Here is a 20,416-nt window from a genome sequence, read left to right on the forward strand (position 1 = left end):
TGGTTGATATAGGCCACTGCGGTGGCGTTGTCCGTTTGAATGCGGATCGGCTGGCCCTCGAGGAGAGTCTGCCAGTGGACCAGAGCGAGGCGGATGGCCCGAAGCTCGAGAATATTGATGGGGAGCAGCGATTCCGAATGGGACCAGGAGCCCTGGGCTATCCGTCCCTCCAGGACTGCTCCCCAGCCGGATAGGCTGGCATCGGTAGTAAGGATGCGCCAGGTGGGATCGGCGAGGGAGCGGCCGCGTGTAAGATTGGTGGTGTTGAGCCACCACCGCAGGGACACCTTGGTCTTTGTGGAGAGCAGAGTCTGTTGGGAGAGACTCCTGTTCCTGTGCCACACTGAGAGAATGTTCCATTGTAGGGGCCGGAGGTGAAATTGAGCGAACGGCACGGCCTCGATGGAGGACACCATCGATCCGAGAACCTTCATGCAGAACCGAAGAGATGGTCGAGGTAATGAGAGAAGCAGCCGGACTAGGGCCTGAATGCGAAGTACCTTCTCTGGAGGAAGGAAGAGTCTCTGAGCCCTGGTGTCGAAGGTCAGACCAAGGAACGTCATCACCTGGCTTGGACGAAGTGAGGATTTGGCAAGGTTTATCTTCCAGCCGAAGTCCTGTAGGATGCCCATGGATAGTCGGAGGTGCTCCTCCGCTGTCTGGAAGGAAGGGGCCTTTATGAGCAGGTCGTCCAAGTAGGGGGTGATTGAGTCCCCCTTGGACCTGATCACTGCTGCAGTGACCGCCATGATCTTGGTGAAGACGCGGGGGGCGGAAGAGAGGCCGAATGGCAGAGCCGTAAATTGGAAGTGGAGGTTGCGGTAGGCAAAACGTAAGAACCTCTGATGGCGAGGGGAAATGGGGACGTGAAGATAGGCATCCTTGACGTCCAGCGCGGTGAGGAACTCCTGCGGTCCCATGGCCGCAATAACCGATCGCAGGGATTCCATCTTGAATTTGGTGTAACGGATAAATTTGTTTATACCCTTGAGATCGAGGATCGGTCGGAAGGAACCGTCCTTCTTGGGAACAAGGAACAGATTGGAATAATATCCCTGAAATCTCTCGGTCTGAGGTACCGGGGATATTACTGCGGCAGCCTGTAGGTCCTGGATAGCTGTCTGAAATGCCTGGAGCAGGCGTGGGTCCCCGGGAGTTCGGGACATGAAAAAGCGGTGAGGGGGGGGTGCTGTGAACTCGAGGTGGTAGCCTCGTGTTACGACCTCGCAGACCCAAGAGTCTTGGGCGTGAGTCTGCCAATGCGCCCTGAACAGCTGCAGTCTTCCTCCTACTGGGGCTTGCAGCAAAGGGACGGACGGATAGTCAGGCAGAGGTGGACTTGTCCGTCTGTTTGTGGGTGGGTTTCCGGGGTTGCCAGGCGGAGCGGGGCTTGTTGTTGAATCTGCCGCGGGAGGCTGAGGATTGTGAGGAGTCGGATGGTTTGGAGGATCTGTATCCGGAGCCACGAAAAAATCTTCCCCTGCGAAAGGAAGGCCGGGGCCTGTTTTGTGGGAGGAGGGTGCTCTTCCCACCTGTGGCCTGGCTTATGATTTTATCCAAATCTGGACCGAACAGTAATTTGCCCTTAAAGGGAAGGGAAGTCAGGGATTTCTTGGAAGAAAGGTCCGCTGACCAAAGTTTAAGCCAAAGTGATCTGCGAGCGGCTACCGTGAGGGCCGAGGACCTACAGGTTAATTGGGCGGCATCAAGGGTTGCTTCGCAAATGAAGGAGTTAGCCTCCTTGATCTGGGACACCATGGGGACCAGTTCCTGTCTAGGTACTCCCGAGAGGATGCTGTCCAAAAGAGTTTGGGACCAGGACTGAATTGCCCTGCTAACCCAAGCGGCAGCGAAGGTGGGGCGCAGGGCTGTCCCAGAGGCTGAAAAGGCCGAACGCAAGAACCCCTCCAATTTCTTGTCCATTGCGTCCTTGAAGGAGGACGCATCAGGGACTGGAAGGGCCGTATTTTTGGAAAGGCGCGACACCGGAGCATCTACGACTGGCGGAGAAGACCAGGTGTCCATGGTTTCCTGTGGAAAGGGATAAAGACGTTGGAAACGCTTGTTGGACTGAGATCGCCTTTCGGGGTTATCCCATTCAGATTGCACAATATTATCTAATTGTGCATGAGAAGGAAAGCAAACAGACTGTTTCTTGTGCCTCTTGAAAAGAAGCTTAGAGGCATCGGCGAGGTTGGAGGAATCCCCTAGGTTGAGGGTTTCTAAAACTGAGGAAATAAGTGCCTCAATTTCCTCAGAAGATGATTTGGGTAGGTCCTCGCCTAACATATCTGAATCTCCAGAAAGCTCACCCTCACTTAAGGATGCATCTGGTTGAGCGGGAGAATCTGCCGTGAATGGAGTGTCGCTCTCCTCATCAGATGAAGGAGGTGCATGACGCTTGTGTGAAGTGGTTTTAGGTGCGTCTAGCTTTGCCAACAGCTTGTTAAGGGAATCCGCCAGTCTGGGAATACCGCTAGAAAGTTGAAGGGCCCAGTCAGGGGCAATCTGGTTAGTGGCAGAGGGGCCTGGTAGAGCCTGGTCTAGTGGCTGAGGGGCACTAGAATCTGAGGGCTCGGCAGAATCCAGGGCATTGGTCTGAGGAGCTGCTAAGGCTGTGTCAGAGGGCCTGCATACCTCACAAATGGGTTCCTTGTGCCCAGTGGGCAAGCGCTTTTTGCATTTGGCACAGGCTAGGAATTTAACACTAGCCAAAGAGGCTGAGCCCCGGGGGAATAGCTGCTGTTTGCTGCCCTCCGCCATGTTTGCCCCAAAAGAGCCCCAGAAAAAACAGGAGAGTGCGCTGTAGGAGACAGGAGGGAGGAGAATCCACCTACCTACAGGTAGAGCGATACCTGCTGTGCCAAGGAGGAGAAGCCGCAAGGGAAGCCTGTGTCTTTAAGGAGCGTTCCCCTTAGGAGCTGCGCCGGAGAAGAAATGGCGCGAAGAGAGGAGCGCTGGTGGGCGGGCGGAAGTGACGGAGGGCGCGAACAGAGAGCAGGAGAAGAGCGCCAATAGGAGCGCAGCACTGAGCGCGCCCATTTTCAAAATGCCGGAATGGGGCCCCCGGCGCTTCGGGTTAGGAGAGAACCCGATCGGCCGGCAAGAGGGATACAGCGCGGGACCCACTGGTAGGGAGGGGGGGGGGGGCGCTGACTCACCCGTGCAGCCCTGAGCGGGGCTGAGCGCTCCCTTGGCTGGCCGTCTGACCCTGTAAGGAGGGCAGGAATGTTGCCAGGTGGCCCGCGCCGAAGCGGCTTATTGGCCCCAAGGGGATCCATCGTTGGGGGGGGGGGATCTTGAAAAGACCTCACAGTGAAGCCTTGGATCAACCCCCAGTGCCCAGGCTAGTCCTGGATCTTCTGCCCTAAATAGGGCTGAGACCTAGGTGCAGGCTCTGAGCCTGGTCCTACCTCCTAACACTAGGAGAAAAAACTGAGCCTCTCTGGGCTGCGCTGTGGGGTATAGCTGAAGGGGAGGAGCATTCCTTTTTTTTATTAATTCCTACCTAGTGTCCTGCCTCCTGCAGGTGGAGCTATACCCACTGTCCCTGTGTCCCCCAAGCTATTGTGTGAGAAAAACGTTTTTTTGAGTGGCATTTTATGATTAAATTTCTAACACCACGAGGTCCAGTACATAAGAAAGCGGATTTAAGAAACCAGCAAATAGGATTTTTGCTTCTCGCCGTTAAATCCCTTTCTCTGTAGCCAAAAGGGGGCCACAGGAACACTTAGGGTGGAGCTTAACCCCAAGTGTTCCCTGTGACGACAGAGAAACATATTTATTCATTTAAAAAAATGATTTTCCCAGCAAACTAAGTTACACAGAATAATGTCTCCCAGAAGCCAAGAAAACCCAAAAACCCCGAAGGTTCCTTTGGATACTCATTCCCCTTTGGGCTGGGTGGATATTACAAATGAATATTTCAGCTCCTCCTAGGCCTATATCACTCAGTAGTTACCATCCGACCCCACTTACTTTCTTACAAGAATCAGCGATTTGAACTCTAGTAATTTATTTTTCTTGGATATTCCTGATTGTTAACACAAAGAAACTATCACATCAGGCAAATAGCGTAGTACCACCAAACATACCTTTAAGTGAGGGAACATGTTGGCATGATCTCCTATGAAAAATGTATTGGGCATGTAAGCAAGTTTCTCAGAGTACTGTTCAGCAACATCAACAGGGGATGTTTCTATGTCACTTATTATGTAATCCATGAATGATGCACCACTTGTTCCAGGATACCCCAGCCACATTGCCTATAAAACATGAGTAAGTAGGATGTTATAATAGTGCCTCACTTTTAAACAATGATAGCAAACTTATCCTTTATAAAGATCTTCCTTATTGTGTATAAAAGCGATATATTTTGAGCACAAAAAGTAAAATTTTCTGTCTCTTTAGGGGGAGTTTTTTCACAGGTGGCATAACCTTAAAGGAGAAGGAAAGGCTAAGTCACTTGGGGGTGCCAAAATGTTAGGCACTACCAAGTAACTTAAATCACTTACCTTTTACCCCGGGCTGGTGCCCCTGTTAGGAGAGAAACGCACCAGCCCGGGGTAGCAGCAAGCGCTTCCTTCTTCCTGTTTCGCGCACTTGCGCGAAAAGCCCAACTTAAAAGGACAAGGAAAGGCTAAGTCATTTGGGGGTGCCAAAATGTTAGGCACCCCCAAGTGACTTAAATCGCTTACTTCGTACTCCGGGCTGGTGCCCCTGTTAGGAGAAAACAGCACCAGCCCAGGGGAACCTGTAGCGGAGCACTTCTTCCTTCGTTTTGGAACGACTAAATAATAGGCGCATGCGCAGTAGAGTGAAAAGCCGACTTCTCTGTTAAAAGTTCAGCTTTTCACTGTACTGCACATGCGCGCGCGACTTAAGACGGAAGGAGGAAGTGCTGCAGCTACCCCGGGCTGGTGCTGTTCTCTCCTAACAGGGGCACCAGCCCGGGGTACAAGGTAAGCGATTTAAGTCACTTGGGGGTGCCTAACATTTTGGCACCCCCAAGTGACTTAGCCTTTCCTTCTCCTTTAAACAAGAAAGTCAGCTTTTCACTCTACTGCGCATGCGCCGGCCCAGGGATTTCGCCGGCAGAAAAAAGAGGAAGAGCTCGCTCAAGGTACCCCGGGCTGGTGCAGTTTTCTCTTAACAGGGGCACCAGCCCGGGGTAAAAGGTAAGAGATTTAAATCACTTGGGGGGTGCCTAATATTTTGGCACCCCCAAGTGACTTAGCCTTTCCTTCTCCTTTAAGGGCGAAGACACACGGGAGCAAATAGTTGGCACGACTTATAGACGGTAAGTGTCGCACCGACAATCTGTGTGCACAATTTTGCCCGTGGATTAGTGGGCGCAACTTTTTGGAAATTCACGGTAACTAATTGCCCCATGTGTCTTTGCTCTAAGTGCAGGATTTTAGTCAGTAAGAATAGGTCGTGCATGGAGATGCAGATACAACAGCATTTAGCTAAAGAACACTAAATTGGTCAACAACTTGTTAGAATTAGGGGACACACCAATGGGGGTAAAAACTCTCAAAGGCTGGTCACAGCATGTTGTAGCATTATTTTGTCCCACATTTACAGGTCTTCCCATATTCATACATTTCCATTTACTTTAATACAACACTAAACCTTTAGATAATGTACTCTGGCTGGTGCCATCCTAATTTCTAGCATTAGTTTTCAAATAGGCACACACACACACACACACACACACACACGCGCACAAACACCAACTCCACATCTGTAAGAAGGGCCATGAAGATGCTAAGGGACCAAATCTTTCACTAAAAAGCAGTAAATTTTTGGTGTTCATTACCAAAAGCATAAACAATTATTTATTGGTAATATAAACATCAAAATATAAACGCCAGGGGAGGCATGGCTTTATAATGAAAAAAAATTTCAAATCATGCATATTAAAGGAAAAGATAAGCCAATAATAAAAAAAAAAAGCGCCTGCATTTCTTAGTGTATTGGTCGATATACTCCAATTTTTTTTTTATAAAAAAAATCTTAAATATGAGGAAATATGGACCTTTAGTGAATCTGGCTTCTCTTCGTGTTCTATCAGTTTGTTGAGGAAATGCTGAAACAGAATACCAAATACCTGAATTGGAGCTGCTTTAAGGGCAAATAATTCATTGCGTGCTCCTTTAGTGTAACCATTCATATTAATCAGTATGTGGACTCCATCCTGGTGAATACGATCGGCTGCTTTGCCATTACAGGGAATCTAGAGAAAAGCAACAAGAGAAATAGATCAGGAATTCCAGAAAATGGTAACCACAAAATTAAAATTTCTGGCATATAGCTTCATGTTTTATAAGCATAAATGTACAGTTATCACAAAACTGCTGGATCAGTGTGCAATTTGGCCAAACGTTGATGGTCAACTGTCACAAATCAAGTTACAGAAATGAAAACTGAAAAGCCCAACTTGAAGGTCCAACACCTTTGGCTAGGGCTCCTCCTTGAAGGACCAACTTTTGGTCAGGACCCCTATTAGTTCATGAAATGAGTATATATAGGAAGTATTGGTGTATCAGTCACTGTTTCAAGAGTATCAGCAAATGTATGCCTATTCAACCTTAAAATTAGGCTTGAAGGTGGATTTAAGAGACTAATCACCATTTTTCTTAATTCTCACCTTAACTGACCTCAAGGCTGAGCCCCCTCTGCCACTGCTTTTTTACAGATATAAAAAAAGGAAAATACCTGGGACAGATCAACAAAGTGGTTTGCTTCTGCCATCACTTTTACACGAAAGTTTGTGCCATCATCAGGGCTGAGTGCGTAGCAAAAAACCTATAAAAAAAACAAAAAACTTAAAAAGGTGATATTGCAGCACTATTTTAGTAAGTTTAATGGGCGTATCATACTATACTTCAAGGATCTACAGTTTTTAAGGGTTATATTTTGTTTATCCACAGATACTATGAAATTCAGATCCTATGAGATGTCAATAAGGGCATGTTCATATTCAGGTAATTAAGAATACAAGTAGTCCTGACTTTTTGGCATTTTTTTTTTTTAATACTGTGGTGATAGCACCATTACTTATTATGAGCACAACCATAACATCTGCATCACCAACCTCTATAATGACACACATTCAAAAACTGAGAAAACTAAGAAACCCAGAAAACAAAAAATTAAAAATATAAAACTGTCAGAAGCAAATCTATTTGTAAAACACCCAATGTAAGCCTATTTATGTTAGTACATCCACCTTAGTGTGCATTGATTCATATGTGCATAGCTTAAAGCAGAAACGTTACTCTATTCAATAAAACAGCTTCTAGCTCTGCTTCTGAAACAAATTCAGCACATCTTAAGATATTATTTTATGTACAAGGTATACAGAAATTTATCCTAAACAAGTTTTTAGATTTAAAAAGTCTGTGCTGGGGTACATCACAGCACCAACTAAGTGTCCCAGAGCAGGAATTTAAGTAGTAAGGCCCATCTAACCTTTAAATGTTGGGCTGGAAAAAAACTACATAAAAAAGGACCTAGAGGTAGATCTGTGCTATATAAAGCAGAAATTTATTTAAAAGCATTAAACTGCACTGAGCCATACTCCCATCTCCATACAATGACAGGTAGAACCATAAAAAAAAAACAAAAAAAAAAAAACACCTTACCTCAAATTTATCTGGATTATGCATGCCAGGTATTGACTGCATGAGGTGAGAAGTTGGATGATTTCCAAAATCTGAGCTCACATATCCCACCCGTAGTCTCCCATCACTAGCCTTTAAATCCTTTGGGTGTTCATATGGTGGTTTGTGAAGGACATTTATCTGCAATATAAATAGTACAAATTGTAACAAGTAATTTGTGCTATTCTGAAACCGCTCAAAAGAACCCAATTCATGATAATGGAACTCCATAAATATGCACAATGATAAAATATCTTTCACATCTTAAAATGCAATCTTACCTTATCTAAACACAGGTTCCCATGCCTTTCAGCAATTGCTTTCCTAAAACCATGAGACAGTGGGTAGAGCATGCTGTGGTGGGGATGGACAGAAGGAAGCCTGTTCTTTTCTAGCTGGTCGGCAACAATACTGACCAGCTTTTTCATACGCTCATCATAATCTGTCCAGTCGCAAACAATCTATAGAAACAAGAGTCCATATTTATAACTAGAAGAGAAAAGCAGCAATTGCATGCAACAGTTAGACAGGCTTGTGATATACTGTTGTAGCTCTAAAATACCAGTGAAGAAGTTAAAGGAACAGTAACACCAAAAAATTAAAGTGTATAAAAATAATTAATATACTATGTACTATTGCCCTGCACTGGTAAAAGTTGTGTGTTTGCTTCATAAACACTACTACAGTTTATATAAATACCCTGTTGTGTAGCCATGGGGGCAGCCATTTAAATTGAAAAAAGGAGAAAAGGCACAGGTTACTAAGCAGATAACAGATAAGTAGCAGATTCCCATTGTATTCTACACAGTTATCTGTTATCTTCTTATGTAACCTGTGCCTTTTCTCCTTTTTTCAATTTAAATGGCTGCCCCCATGGCTACACAGCAGCTATTTCTATTAACTACAGTAGTCTTTCTGAAGCAAACACACAACTTTTACCAGTGCAGGGCAACAGTACATTATATTTTAATTATTTTAAAACATTTTTATTTTTTAGTGTTACTGTTCCTTTAACAAATAAAAGGCAAACAGTATTAATGCAGGACTTTCAAGGTAATGTTGCTGATTATAAGTACGTTCAAGGGCACTGCAGTCTTTTGTGGTGTTGTCCCACTGCAAAAAAATGTGGGAGACAAACCATCATCACCAACAAATGGGGTGGGATTTCTTCTGGAAAAATTAGGTCATGGAAACAAAAACCATAGTCACCCACATTCTTGTAAAAGATGGAAACAGTATCCAAGATAGTAAAGAAAAAAAATGGGAAAAAGTTGATTGTCTGGCAAGGAATGAAGCCCAGTAGCAGAAGTTACTTTACTTTTTTTTTTTTTTTTTGCACAGAAACAGCAAAAAAAAAAATAGGTCAGAAATTTGGTCAACGTGCCACAATAAAAAACAAAGAGACCCAAGAAGTCAAACCTTTTAATTATAAATTTCAATATAAATTTTGCACTTGAGAGGAAGAGAAAACCCATCTCTTATTCACTTGCTAAAACCCAGTTTAAAAAGGGTATGAAGGACATGCTAACTGCACATCCAACGTTAAAAAATAAACTATTTGGCAAGTTTATGCCTACACCTTTCCTTCACTTCAATTACTGAGCTCTTACAAAACATCATAATCCAGAATACCATTAATACACACTCTTACCTGAAGGCAGTGAGCAAGGTTGCAGTAGGCATCAGGAAAATCCGGCTTCAGTTTCAGTGCTGTCCTGTATGATGCAATTGCCTCTGGAATATTTCCAGAATCCTGAAATTGTTAAAAATAAATTATCGTTTCTGTTTTTTTAATTTTTGTCAAATCCCCCCAAAGGCTAATCCACATTAGAAAGTAAATTACTTTGTGAATGGAGGCCAGATTACTGTGAGCGTCAGCAAAAGCTGGATTTATCTGAATTGCCCTAGTATAACACTGCAATGCACCCTGGACATCTTGCATCTCCTTTAAAGTGTTTCCCATATTAGAATAAGCATCAGCAAAGGTTGGACTTATTCTAGAAAACAGAAACAAAAATGTAAATCGCACCACTAACCAATATGTAATAGGAAATGAAAACATGTACCTATTTTAAATGTACCTAATAGCTTCCTTATAATGCATCAGAGCCTCCTGAAGTTTTCCTTGTTGTTGCAATACACTAGCTAGATTTGAGTGAGCAGCTGCAAATTCAGGGAAAACCTGCAGACAGAAAAATAATTTAGGGACAAATCCATCATGGTTAAAATGTTCCTAGTGCAACAATCAATAGTATATTTACCTCAAGAGCTTTTCTATACAGCCGCACTGCCTCCTCTATGTTTCCTTGTTCTCTCTTTATATTTGCTAAGTTATTGAGAGAATCTGCATGTGTAGGACAGAGTCGAAGAGCTGTATTGTAGCATTCCTCTGCATCGACCACCTTAAGAAAAAACAAAATAAAAATCAGTGTTGTAGCTTCAACTTGAACACACAGAAGAAACACATTAAAAAAAAATGTACTTACACTGCCTTTTTCTTTGAGAGCATTGGCAAGATTACAATAGGCATCAGGGAAATGTGGCTGCAGCTCAATGGCCCGACGGTAGGTGTCAATTGCAAGATCAATAAGTCCCTGCTCATAATACACACAAGCCAAATTTCCATGGACCACAGCATGATTTGGACTTAAGCTTAGGGCTCGCAGGTATGCTGCTACTGCTCTGTGGGGGGACAAATAAACCATTCAATCAATGTAGAACGGATGTCTTAAAAATTAAAAAATTAGCCTGTAATCAGATTCTACAGCAACAAGCAAGTTTAACTTCACAAGTCTTCTTACCGGTCAAATATACGAGCCTCTTTCAGCACATTTCCCAAATTAATATAAGCATCCAGGAAATTGGGATCAAGAGTTACAGCCTAAAACAAATTTCAATAAAGTACAATAAAAAAAAAAATTTAGTAAGGAATGCAACAAAAAGTAGGATACATCTATTACAAACTTATAAAATGTTACATGTTACACACTTTTGGATGAATAATAATAGTCCTAAAATTCCATTATGGTAAATAAAAGCTGAAAAAACCTAGTAGCAAAGCAATTACTTTTAAATTACCTTACATAGCAAATTCTAGGTACATTATTTGACTTAACACAGGCAATGTAAGGTAACAGTAAAGCTGGAAAAATATGTTGTTTGAAGATTTTTACTACAGGCATATCTAAACTTTAGGACTCAACTCTATGGCCCTGTACATAAGCAACTACACTATTATGGCTTGTCTGGAAATTGCACCCTTTAGTTATACATTAGGTAAATATATGCATTCCCAGTTCCTTTGCTGCAAGATTAGTAATAGTAAAGGGGGTCTCTCCCCCTAACAAAAGCATTACCAGACAAGGAAAAGCTAGTAAATAACTTGGCAAAGAATGAGTACAGAAATACCTTTTCAAAGTGGTGAATTGCAAGCCAGATCTCTCCTTGTGCATTAAATACACATCCAAGATTACTCCAAGCAACTGCAAAGTTTGGTTGTGTTTCAATTGCCTTGAGGTAACAAGCCTTTAAAGGATCAAAGCAAAGGAAGGTGGGACAGGAAAGGAAGGAGAGGGGTTCCAAAAAAAAAAAAGAGAGAAATGTCAGAATTCATTCTCAAAACAGGAAAAAGTGACCCTGCAGCATAGGCTCGCTAGCGCTTCAAATACTGCGCAAGCTATGAATCCTACGCCAGCGCAAACCCTTACCTAAATGCAAGCCTCCATTTTTTAGTTAAGCTGATTTGATGTGCACTGGATTGTAATATTTTAATTGTCTAGAGTTTAAAAAGAATAAAATCTCCTGATCACAAACCACCATTCTCCAAATGGTAAACAGAAGTTCCATACAGTATCAATTTCATTTGTTAATTATGCCTTAATAAAGAATGAAGAAGGTCTACTACTATGGGGGTATCCCATAAACAGCACTTTAATGTCTTTGCAGCTCTTTTTCTTCTATGTTGTTTTATCCATTGGAAAATAGGTATTGGTGCCATCACGAAAACCAAAAATGATAAGATTGCATACAGGTTAGGGTCCCTGTAATGCAGGCGCGAAGATTCGCAGGCGCGAAGATTCGCAGGCGGCCCAATGCTAGTCAGCAAAACTACGCAGTTGCTGCGCTTCGGCGAGTCGCTGGCAAATGTCAACAGCCAACCTGAAGCATTAACATGGGACAGAACTAAAGCCATTTAAACTAAACCATGAATGAGCTCCCCACAAATGAAATGCTTAACCCAGAGGCCTTAAACAAGAGTTAACCATCAAGTTGACTGTTCACACAATTTAATCCCCACGCACAGCGCAAATCGTAGCGCAGCCTTTGCGCTACTGCAGGCTCACAGCGCATGATGAGGAGCAGAACGCTTCAGTCCAAACAAAGAAGAAAAAAAAGGAAAAAAAATAATGAACATTTGGAAGAGTTAGAAGCTTACAACTAAACTAGCTCCGGTTTTTTTTTTCTTTTAAAACATATTTACTCAGTTTCCTTTAAAGAATTGTGGCTAATGGTATATAGTCTCGTCTTTTAAATGTTACTAAAAATATTTTAAGCGGTTTCTGAAGCCACAAGACAGAAGGATTCAGGCATGGAGCAAATGGTTTTTGTTGTGGCAGTTACAAACCCGTTACCATATTTCTCATGTGACTTTTCGGTGCGTTCCTTGCTGGAAGAGGAGGAGGTGCATGTCTGCCTAGATCCAGGCCTCGAGCTCCCTTCAGCGAGGCACCTTACGCATGGAATAGCAGTTTTCACCCACCTGAAACCTTCTAAATACAATATCAGTGGTAAAAACCAAAACAGGAGAGAAAATAAAACAATATAATTAGTAAAAGATCTCAACAAAGCAAGTGAAATGTTTTTGGATATGCTCTATGATTCAGACAAGGACATGTCAAGCTTGCTTTTTATTAATGTTTATCATGCAGGAAGTTTGGGCAGAAAAGTGCACGACTGGAAGAAAGGCTTTATGGTTCTAACAGCTATGTTAATTTTGCTCTTAAACAACCAGGAAACAGCTGGCTTGATATTGGAAATGCACTGATTACAGAGAAAGAATTCAGTTAACTTGTTCATGTATATTTAAATCCTTGCCAAAGAACAGTTTCTCAAGCTAGTTGCTTCCAGAACTCTGAAATAAAGAAATCAGCATTTCTATGCCAGCGCAGACTTCTCCTATGCAAGTGTCGCCGAAGCAGCAGTGAAGTGCAATATGTGTTAGTTGTCCAAATGGAGAGCTGAGAACCACAATAACAGGTAATTAAAAATCAGAGCCCCTTAAAAAATAAAAGGATGTGCTAACCTGAAATTGACCCTTTTGGTACCAATTTAAATAGTGAATTCTATAAAAAGGTAACCCTCCCCATGGGTCTCATTACACATGGACAGCTACTCTGCATTCGCACTCCAAGCAATTGCAGGCGCGTGGGGTGTGGAGTAACAGGGGGATTTCACATGTCCTCTAATTTCTCCCAACCCCTTTTCCTAGCAGCGCAGACGCACAAGGTGGCTTGTAACATGACTGCTGTATTTCACATTAAGTTTACAAACAAGTGCAAACCTGTTAAAACATCAAAAAATAGATTACAATTTACCAAGTCTGTAACTGTCAACTGCTAGAAGCCACCTTTAAATTCTTAGTTTCTTTCTATCAGTCCATTTTCTTAATACAAACCAGCCTCTGTCCTTTTGCTGTGAATAGGAGTGCAAACTAAGTTTTTGGGTCAGATGTGCATTTACTTTAAAACAGCCTTTCTTCCATAAAAAAAGCAACATTCACTGGGGGGAAGAGGGGGCTAGAGGAGAAAAATGGATGGGCCTTTTGTTTTGGCTTTGCAGTCCCCCTTATGTTCATCAGATGATGAGCTGGAGAGCAGGGGACCAATTCCAGATGAATTTGGTCAATTTAGTAAACCAAGGATAGGACTGATGCCTTTAAAAATAGTAAAAGTTTAAGAAACCAGATGAACAACTCCTCAAACCTGAGGTGTTGTGTAACCAAACGATACTCCTCGGATCATGCGTTTCATGTACAGCTCCATTTGATTAACATGTTACTGTATACACTAGTTATAAAGCTTTAAGGCAAAGCAAAGGTTTTGCAACACTGGAATTGGCATGTACATTGATTATCAATATACTGAAAACCTACCTTAGCTTCTTCTAAGCGACCTAGGGCTTTAAGAAGATTACCCAGGTCACTACGGACACAGTACAAGTCCTGTCGAAAAGGTAAAAGAGAAAGACAAAAATAGGATTAAAATACAGAAACACATTTAACACTCACAATGGACAAAAGCAGCATAAAGTATGTTAAGGTTTGGAAGCAAATGTTTGCTTAGGCTAACCCTTTATAGGGTCTGAGGGTACTTCAACACTATCACATTCGATTAATCTCTTCCCACTGAACCAACTATATACCCTATTTGCTATATACCCTTGCCCCCACACAAAAAAAAAAAAAAACAGAATTCACCACATTGGAATAGGTATTGGAGCAACATAGGGGTGGGTTTCAACTGAATGACATAAGGCTGCTGTAGCTTGTCATACAATTCCATGCTGTCCTAGGATCCCATTTGTATGTGGACTTTCAAGAATTCATTTATAAGTGGTACTGTCCATTTAAACATACAAAGAATAACTTACAGGGTTGTACTGAAGAGCAGACACATAAGCTTGTACTGCGCCCTCCATATCACCAGCTGCTACCAAAGCCGCAGCAAGATTAATATATCCATCAATGAAGTCTGGTTTTAGCCTCAGAGCATGCCGATAATGTTCAATAGCTTCCTGAAGTTGTCCTCGCTCTTTATAAACATTGCCCAAGTTCGAATAGGCTTCTGCAAGAAGGGGGTTCTGCTTAATAGCCAACGTGCTGAAATGGGCAGACCTATTAAAAAAAAAAGTACCAAAACTTACTTTAAATCATATTTTGTTGTATTACCTAATTTTAAACATAAAGCAAGCTGAACCTCGGGGCTGTCCAACTGGCGGCACGCAGCCCCCCCCCCCCCATGTGCCCCCCTGTCTGGATGCTGTAATTGCTTAGCTATGTGTAAGCTTTAAATGGCAACAGTACTGAGATGAATTGCCCCCTGCATTGTTCACACCTCAGATTCAGGCTGTAAACAACTTTAAACCCTGTGTTGTTTACATCTTTTAGTTCCTCCATTGTTCACAGCTCAGGCAAAGACTGTACACGCCCACATTGCTTACACCGCAGACTGTAGGAGCCGTGCCAGCCTTGTGTCACTGTATGTACGGCCTGTGTGTGCCATACTCTGCCTGCCATACCCTTCCTGTATGTGGCATACTGCCTGCCCTATGCTGCTTGTGTGCGCCATACTGTGCCTAACCTATGCTGCCTGTTTGCTAAACTCTGCCTGCGTGTGCCATACTCTGCCTGCCCTACGCTGCCTGTGTGTACCATACTCTTCCTGCCCTATGCTGCCTATGTGTGCCATACTCTGCCTGCCCTATGCTGCCTGTGTGTGCCATACTCTCCCTACCCCATGCTGCCCGTGTGCCCCATACTCTGCCTACCCTATGCTGCCCGTGTGTGCCATTCTCTGCCACCCTATGCTGCCAGTGTGTGCCATTCTATGCCTGTCCCTGTCTGCAGGGTTTTGTTCTGGGAGTTTGTTCGCATTTGGAAATAGTCCTTGTATGGTCCCTAAAGTGTGTGATTATGTGTTGGGTAGTGGTCAAAACTGGCTTCCATTATCAATCCAGCCCTCGGTATCACGGCAAAAATGAGTGAGAACTAACTATGTTGTATATAGAAGGGTCTCAGCTCAAATACTATAGAACCTAGTACCATTTGTTATTACATTCTGGGTGGAAAAGTAACTACAATAATATTAACTTAAGGAAGTACAAAACTACTTGCACAGAGTTAAAACAACAAATAATTGGATATGATTTAATGCCGAGGCCGTTAAACAGTTTCTGTCATTCATTTGAGGATTTGGTTAAGAATATAGCTAAACCTTTCATGAGGAATAACACAAATTGTGTCAGGCTGGCAATATCTGAATAGAATTACATTCACAAAAAGGGTTTCTTACCTGTCAAGCCTACGGCACTGGAAATGTATAGATGACAGCAACAACAAAACTCCAGTATTATCAGGTTCCTGTCTCCAGAGCTGCATGCAGTGTCTTTCAGCTGCTTCAAAGTCTCCAGCCTGGTACTCTCGATGAGCCAACTCCGCTAACCCTTGGAAGGAAAGCATACGTTTCGTTGGTTCTAGAGAATCATCAAAACATTTAGGGGGGGAAAAAAATTAGAAAATGGAAATAAAAAGAACAGAAAAAATGTGAATGATAAAAAAAAAAAAAAAGAAAAAAAAAAAAAAAGATGAAAAACTTCCCAAAAAATTTTTTGTATGAGCATGAAATCATGTTGCATACAGAGAAAGGCTCACATTACCTATAGTCTGTAGTTTGCAAACTTCTTTGTGGGTTGGCATTATTTCAAAGAATAAATATTGTGAAAAAATAACATCCAGGAAATAATGAAATGTACAGGATAAAAGCAAGGTATCACATACCAGGTTGCATTGTTTCAAAGAATAAAATATTGTGAAAAGAGAACAAATTCAAGAAATTACAAAATGTGAAGGATAACGGCAAGGTATCAGATCCCCGAAAGACACAAAGCATACAATACACACTTAATACTCTACAGTTCTGCACACACTTTATTTTACTTTCTTTGTCCTTTATTTCAAGCAGTGAAAGTATTTTCCAATCACATCTTAAACGGGACATATTGGATAAATGGGGAAACCCTAATTTTGTAGGCAATTATGAATAATATAAAGGTGCTGGTTTCACTTTGTGCTAAACATTAATCCTATCTGTAAAAATGGCCCCTTTATTGGAGCTCCCTATAGATCCTATCTCTTCTCCCTCCGAGTTTGAAATGGAGAGTGGGCGTGTCCTAACAGTCCCTGCCAGAAGCACAGTAGGAGGAGGATAGCCAATCACAGCCCTGCACGCCCACAAGCAAAGACAGGCTTCAGTTCCCTATCAGGTCAGCCTAGCTGCTGATTGGTTCCTATCTTATAGTGCAGTGTACGGAGGGCCGCCGGCTCCCCAGCTCATCCAGAGAATTCAGCCAGCAGGAAGTGGAACTGATGGGTGGGACTAGTGGAATTTCTCAATAAATCAGTCTGAAATACTTTAAGCACATTCCTTCTATATCTAGGAGGAGTATAATTCTCTGGTACATTCTTAATTTTTATAGGATATGTCTCCTTTAATGGCATATCATATATAACCAGAGATAATATAAAACCTGTCAACATAAATCCTGCCCCCATTTTGGACAACCAAGCCAATAACCCATGCCTTGCTAGCATTCACTTATTACTTATATATTACACGTGTATTCACAATAGACTTTTTACCCTTCTTTAGTCTGAATATGCACATTAGGTTTTGGATTCAGTTCAGTATTCGGCCAAATCTTTTGTGGAAGATTCAGTGTTCCCCAGAATTATAAAAGTATGAATCTGGTTTGTCCCTAGATCAAACTTGACAAATACAAATACCTGTTTTACAAAGTAACAAATTCTACGCGGAAATGTTATTTGTGGCGTTAGTTCAGAGCACTGCAGCCATTATGTTTTAATGTAGCTCAAAACTAAGATAAAGCACTTGGGTCAAATTTAAAGCCTGCTGACAAACAATTGAAGCTTTGGCAAACGTCCATATACCTGCAGGAAATCAATCCCCGAAAAATGCAAAGTACCACTGGAAAGTCTCAGGTACAAAATATGAACATCTTTTAGGCCTTAAACTATAACCAGCTGAGAAAAACCATCTAACAGCCATCATGAATAACCAGAAGCAAACTTACCAGGAAGAGTGACAGTGTACACAGGGAGTACATGCTGGGGCACCTAAATAAATTTCCCCTGCCAAAGCTGTGCGTCAACAGGCCTTGCACTCCGTGAGGGGAAAACAATACAATTTCTGGCAAGAGCAACCCCCCTGTGGGCATATACCACTCTGCTGCTAATGGGTGGGCAGATTAGTCTTGGGTATATAAATAATTGTGACGCCCCAGCCCAGGTTGGGTTATGTTGGGCTAGGGCAGGTTAGGGTGACTACTGCAAGAAGCTGTGTCAATCATGGCAGACACAACCTTTGTCCAAGAATCATTTATTCTAAATGCGCCGGGAACAAGAAAGAATACACTCACCAGTTAAAAATTATATCTTCTTGAAGATATAAACCCAAAAATACCATCTGCCTAATAAAAGAATATTTTAATTCTAAGCAGCCTTCCAAGAATACAGAAATTTTAAAGCACATTAAAATTGCAATTAAAAGCAGTATTGTCTGTGCCTTTCTGAACTTCAGTGGCCCTTATAATGGAGCATCGTCTTCTCCCTTGCCTCTTTCTGTTGGGGTTCCTCAAGGCTCTGTTCTGGGCCCCTTACTATTTTCTCTATACCTCCTCACTTGGCAAATGAATCAATTTTTTTGGCTTTCAGTACCACCTCTATGCTGATGATACTCAGATCTATCTTTCCTCTCCTAATCTCAACCCAGAGCTTCTAACTCGCGTCTCTTCCTGCCTGTCCGCTGTCTCCACTTGGATGTTCAAACGTTACCTTAAATTAAACCTCTCTAAGACTGAATTGGTTCTCTTTCCCCCATCCAACGCCAAAATTGTTCCCGAGGTATCTATAACGGTTAACAATTCTACAATCATTCCATCTTCCCAGACCCAGTGCCTTGGGGTTATCCTTGATTCTGCCCTGTCCTTCACGCCTCATATCCAGTCACTTATCAAATCATGTCACTTTTACCTAAGAAATATTTCCAAAATATGATAATTTATCACCCAAGATTCTGCCAAAATTCTTATTCACTCTTATAATCTCTCGCCTGGACTACTGTAACTCCCTATTAATTGGCCTTCCCCTCCAAAGACTGTCCCCTCTCCAGTCCATAATGAATACTGCTGCCAGGCTCATACACCTCTCCAATGCCACTCTGCCAATCCCTGCATTACATTATTTCAATAGTCAAAACCAACAGTGTAGAGAAAATCAAAGTTTAGAGACACTGCTTTTATTAGCAACAACATCTACAAAAAGCTTTGACAATCATTTAAAGCATGTAACGTATTGTATTTATATTGTAAAGTTGCTTAGAATTATATATTCCTTTGGGAAAATTCTATGCTTTGGTTTATAACCGCTTTAAAGGAATAAATGTGCCATAAATTTTTAATGCAACGATTGCAGTGCAAGGGTAAAGGATATGTTTATCAAAGAGTGAATTTAGGGTTCCCCAGGTTCACCTGACTTTAAATGCATAGAGTTAATGCATGCTTGGCGCTGCAGTAAATGTTAACAGTATCCCTCTGGAGTCATAAGCGTGAGTGAATACATCCCATACTGAATCACTAGCCGAGATACAAAGAACTAACAGCATTACTATGAAAACACACTGCAAGCACATGTCATTCTGAGAAAAACATTATATTACTTCAACTTTTCATGATGTTCCTGGTGGTGAAAGCAGAAGTTAAAATTGAACAAATAACATAATCACAACAAAAAAACCCAACTCATACAACTGTTAAAAGGGCACCAATTTGTTATTCCTAGTGCAATATGTTTCCTCGCTATTGTAGCTCCAGTGCCCCCAGTATACACAACTACAGGAACATTGTTATCCCTATATGATGTTTTTCTCTTTACTGCCAAATCTCCAGTGAGCACAACACACACCCTGCCATGTCGCATGCAGATAAAAGAACACATACATAGGGCTGGGCGATATACCGTTTAATACCGAATACCGGTTGTTTTTTTTTTTTTTTAAACTATATTCATTTTTCAGATACCGCAATACCGGGGTGTCAGGGTAAACACCCGTGCTTCCCGGTCTCGCGCGCGTCCCGTTGTCCGCGGGACGGTGCGCGTGCGTCAAAGCGCACGTACATGTCAAAGCGCGCACGTACATGTCAAAGCGTGCACGTCCGCAAGGCGCTGATGGCGCCGGTTCTGCGCATGCGTGGGGGGTATTTAAAGCTATCAAACGCCTCCTCCTGTGCTATGTTGTCTGCGGCCTTGCCTGGGAAACTAAGCCTGCCTGATTTACCTTACGACTTTCTGTTGCCGATCCTTCGCTTGCCTGACTCTGATTTTCAATACTGCAGTAATTATTCTCTAATTTATTAGGAAATGGGGTAACACCTAATCATGCATGGAAAAAAAAAAAAAAATACCGTCATATAAATTTTTGGTCATACCGCCCAGCTCTACACATACACGTAATCAATGGCATAATGTGTATTTTCTCTTACTGCCATAACACCAGAGCCCCCAATACTCACCCTAGTAGTGACACACAGTTATGGGGACACAATGTATTCCTAGTATGACGTATGTTTCAGCACTGCCATAGCTCCAGTGCCCCCCAATACTCATCTTGCCAGGTTACATGAAGACACATATTGCTTTATCAATGACAATGTCTATTGCCTCTTACTGTCACAGCCCAATGGTTCCCATACTCATCTTGGAAGGTCATACGCAACTACAGGGACATACAAGTGTTACCAATGGCATGATGTATTTTTCCTCTTACTGCCAAACCTCCAGTGATCCAATACTCATACTGTCAGAACAGAAACAACTATAAGAATAAACGTGTTATCCAGAATATATTGTCTTTTTCCTCTTACTGTCACAGCCCCAGTGGTCCCAATACTTATCCTGG

At 42.4% G+C, this 20,416-nt stretch overlaps 1 protein-coding gene across 3 annotated transcripts in view; it reads right to left on the reverse strand.

Annotated features, from left to right (window-relative positions):
• ogt (O-linked N-acetylglucosamine (GlcNAc) transferase) overlaps window positions 1-20,416 on the reverse strand; it is a 29,805-nt gene that overhangs the window by 7,765 nt on the left and 1,624 nt on the right. The window contains exons 2-17 of one of the 3 annotated variants that reach the window (XM_012968502.3): window positions 15,737-15,887; window positions 14,316-14,559; window positions 13,819-13,887; window positions 12,299-12,436; window positions 11,076-11,192; window positions 10,469-10,548; window positions 10,154-10,349; window positions 9,929-10,069; window positions 9,749-9,849; window positions 9,511-9,664; window positions 9,319-9,420; window positions 7,949-8,128; window positions 7,650-7,808; window positions 6,721-6,810; window positions 6,113-6,238; window positions 4,095-4,265 (exon numbers count right to left, since the gene is read on the reverse strand). In XM_012968502.3, the coding sequence (XP_012823956.1) occupies window positions 4,095-4,265; window positions 6,113-6,238; window positions 6,721-6,810; window positions 7,650-7,808; window positions 7,949-8,128; window positions 9,319-9,420; window positions 9,511-9,664; window positions 9,749-9,849; window positions 9,929-10,069; window positions 10,154-10,349; window positions 10,469-10,548; window positions 11,076-11,192; window positions 12,299-12,310 (1,629 nt within the window). In that variant the 5' untranslated portion in view covers window positions 12,311-12,436; window positions 13,819-13,887; window positions 14,316-14,559; window positions 15,737-15,887. 3 annotated transcript variants of the gene reach the window in all.

Source organism: Xenopus tropicalis, chromosome 8 (assembly GCF_000004195.4).
Source record: "Xenopus tropicalis strain Nigerian chromosome 8, UCB_Xtro_10.0, whole genome shotgun sequence".
NCBI classification, from domain to species: Eukaryota; Metazoa; Chordata; class Amphibia; order Anura; family Pipidae; genus Xenopus; species Xenopus tropicalis.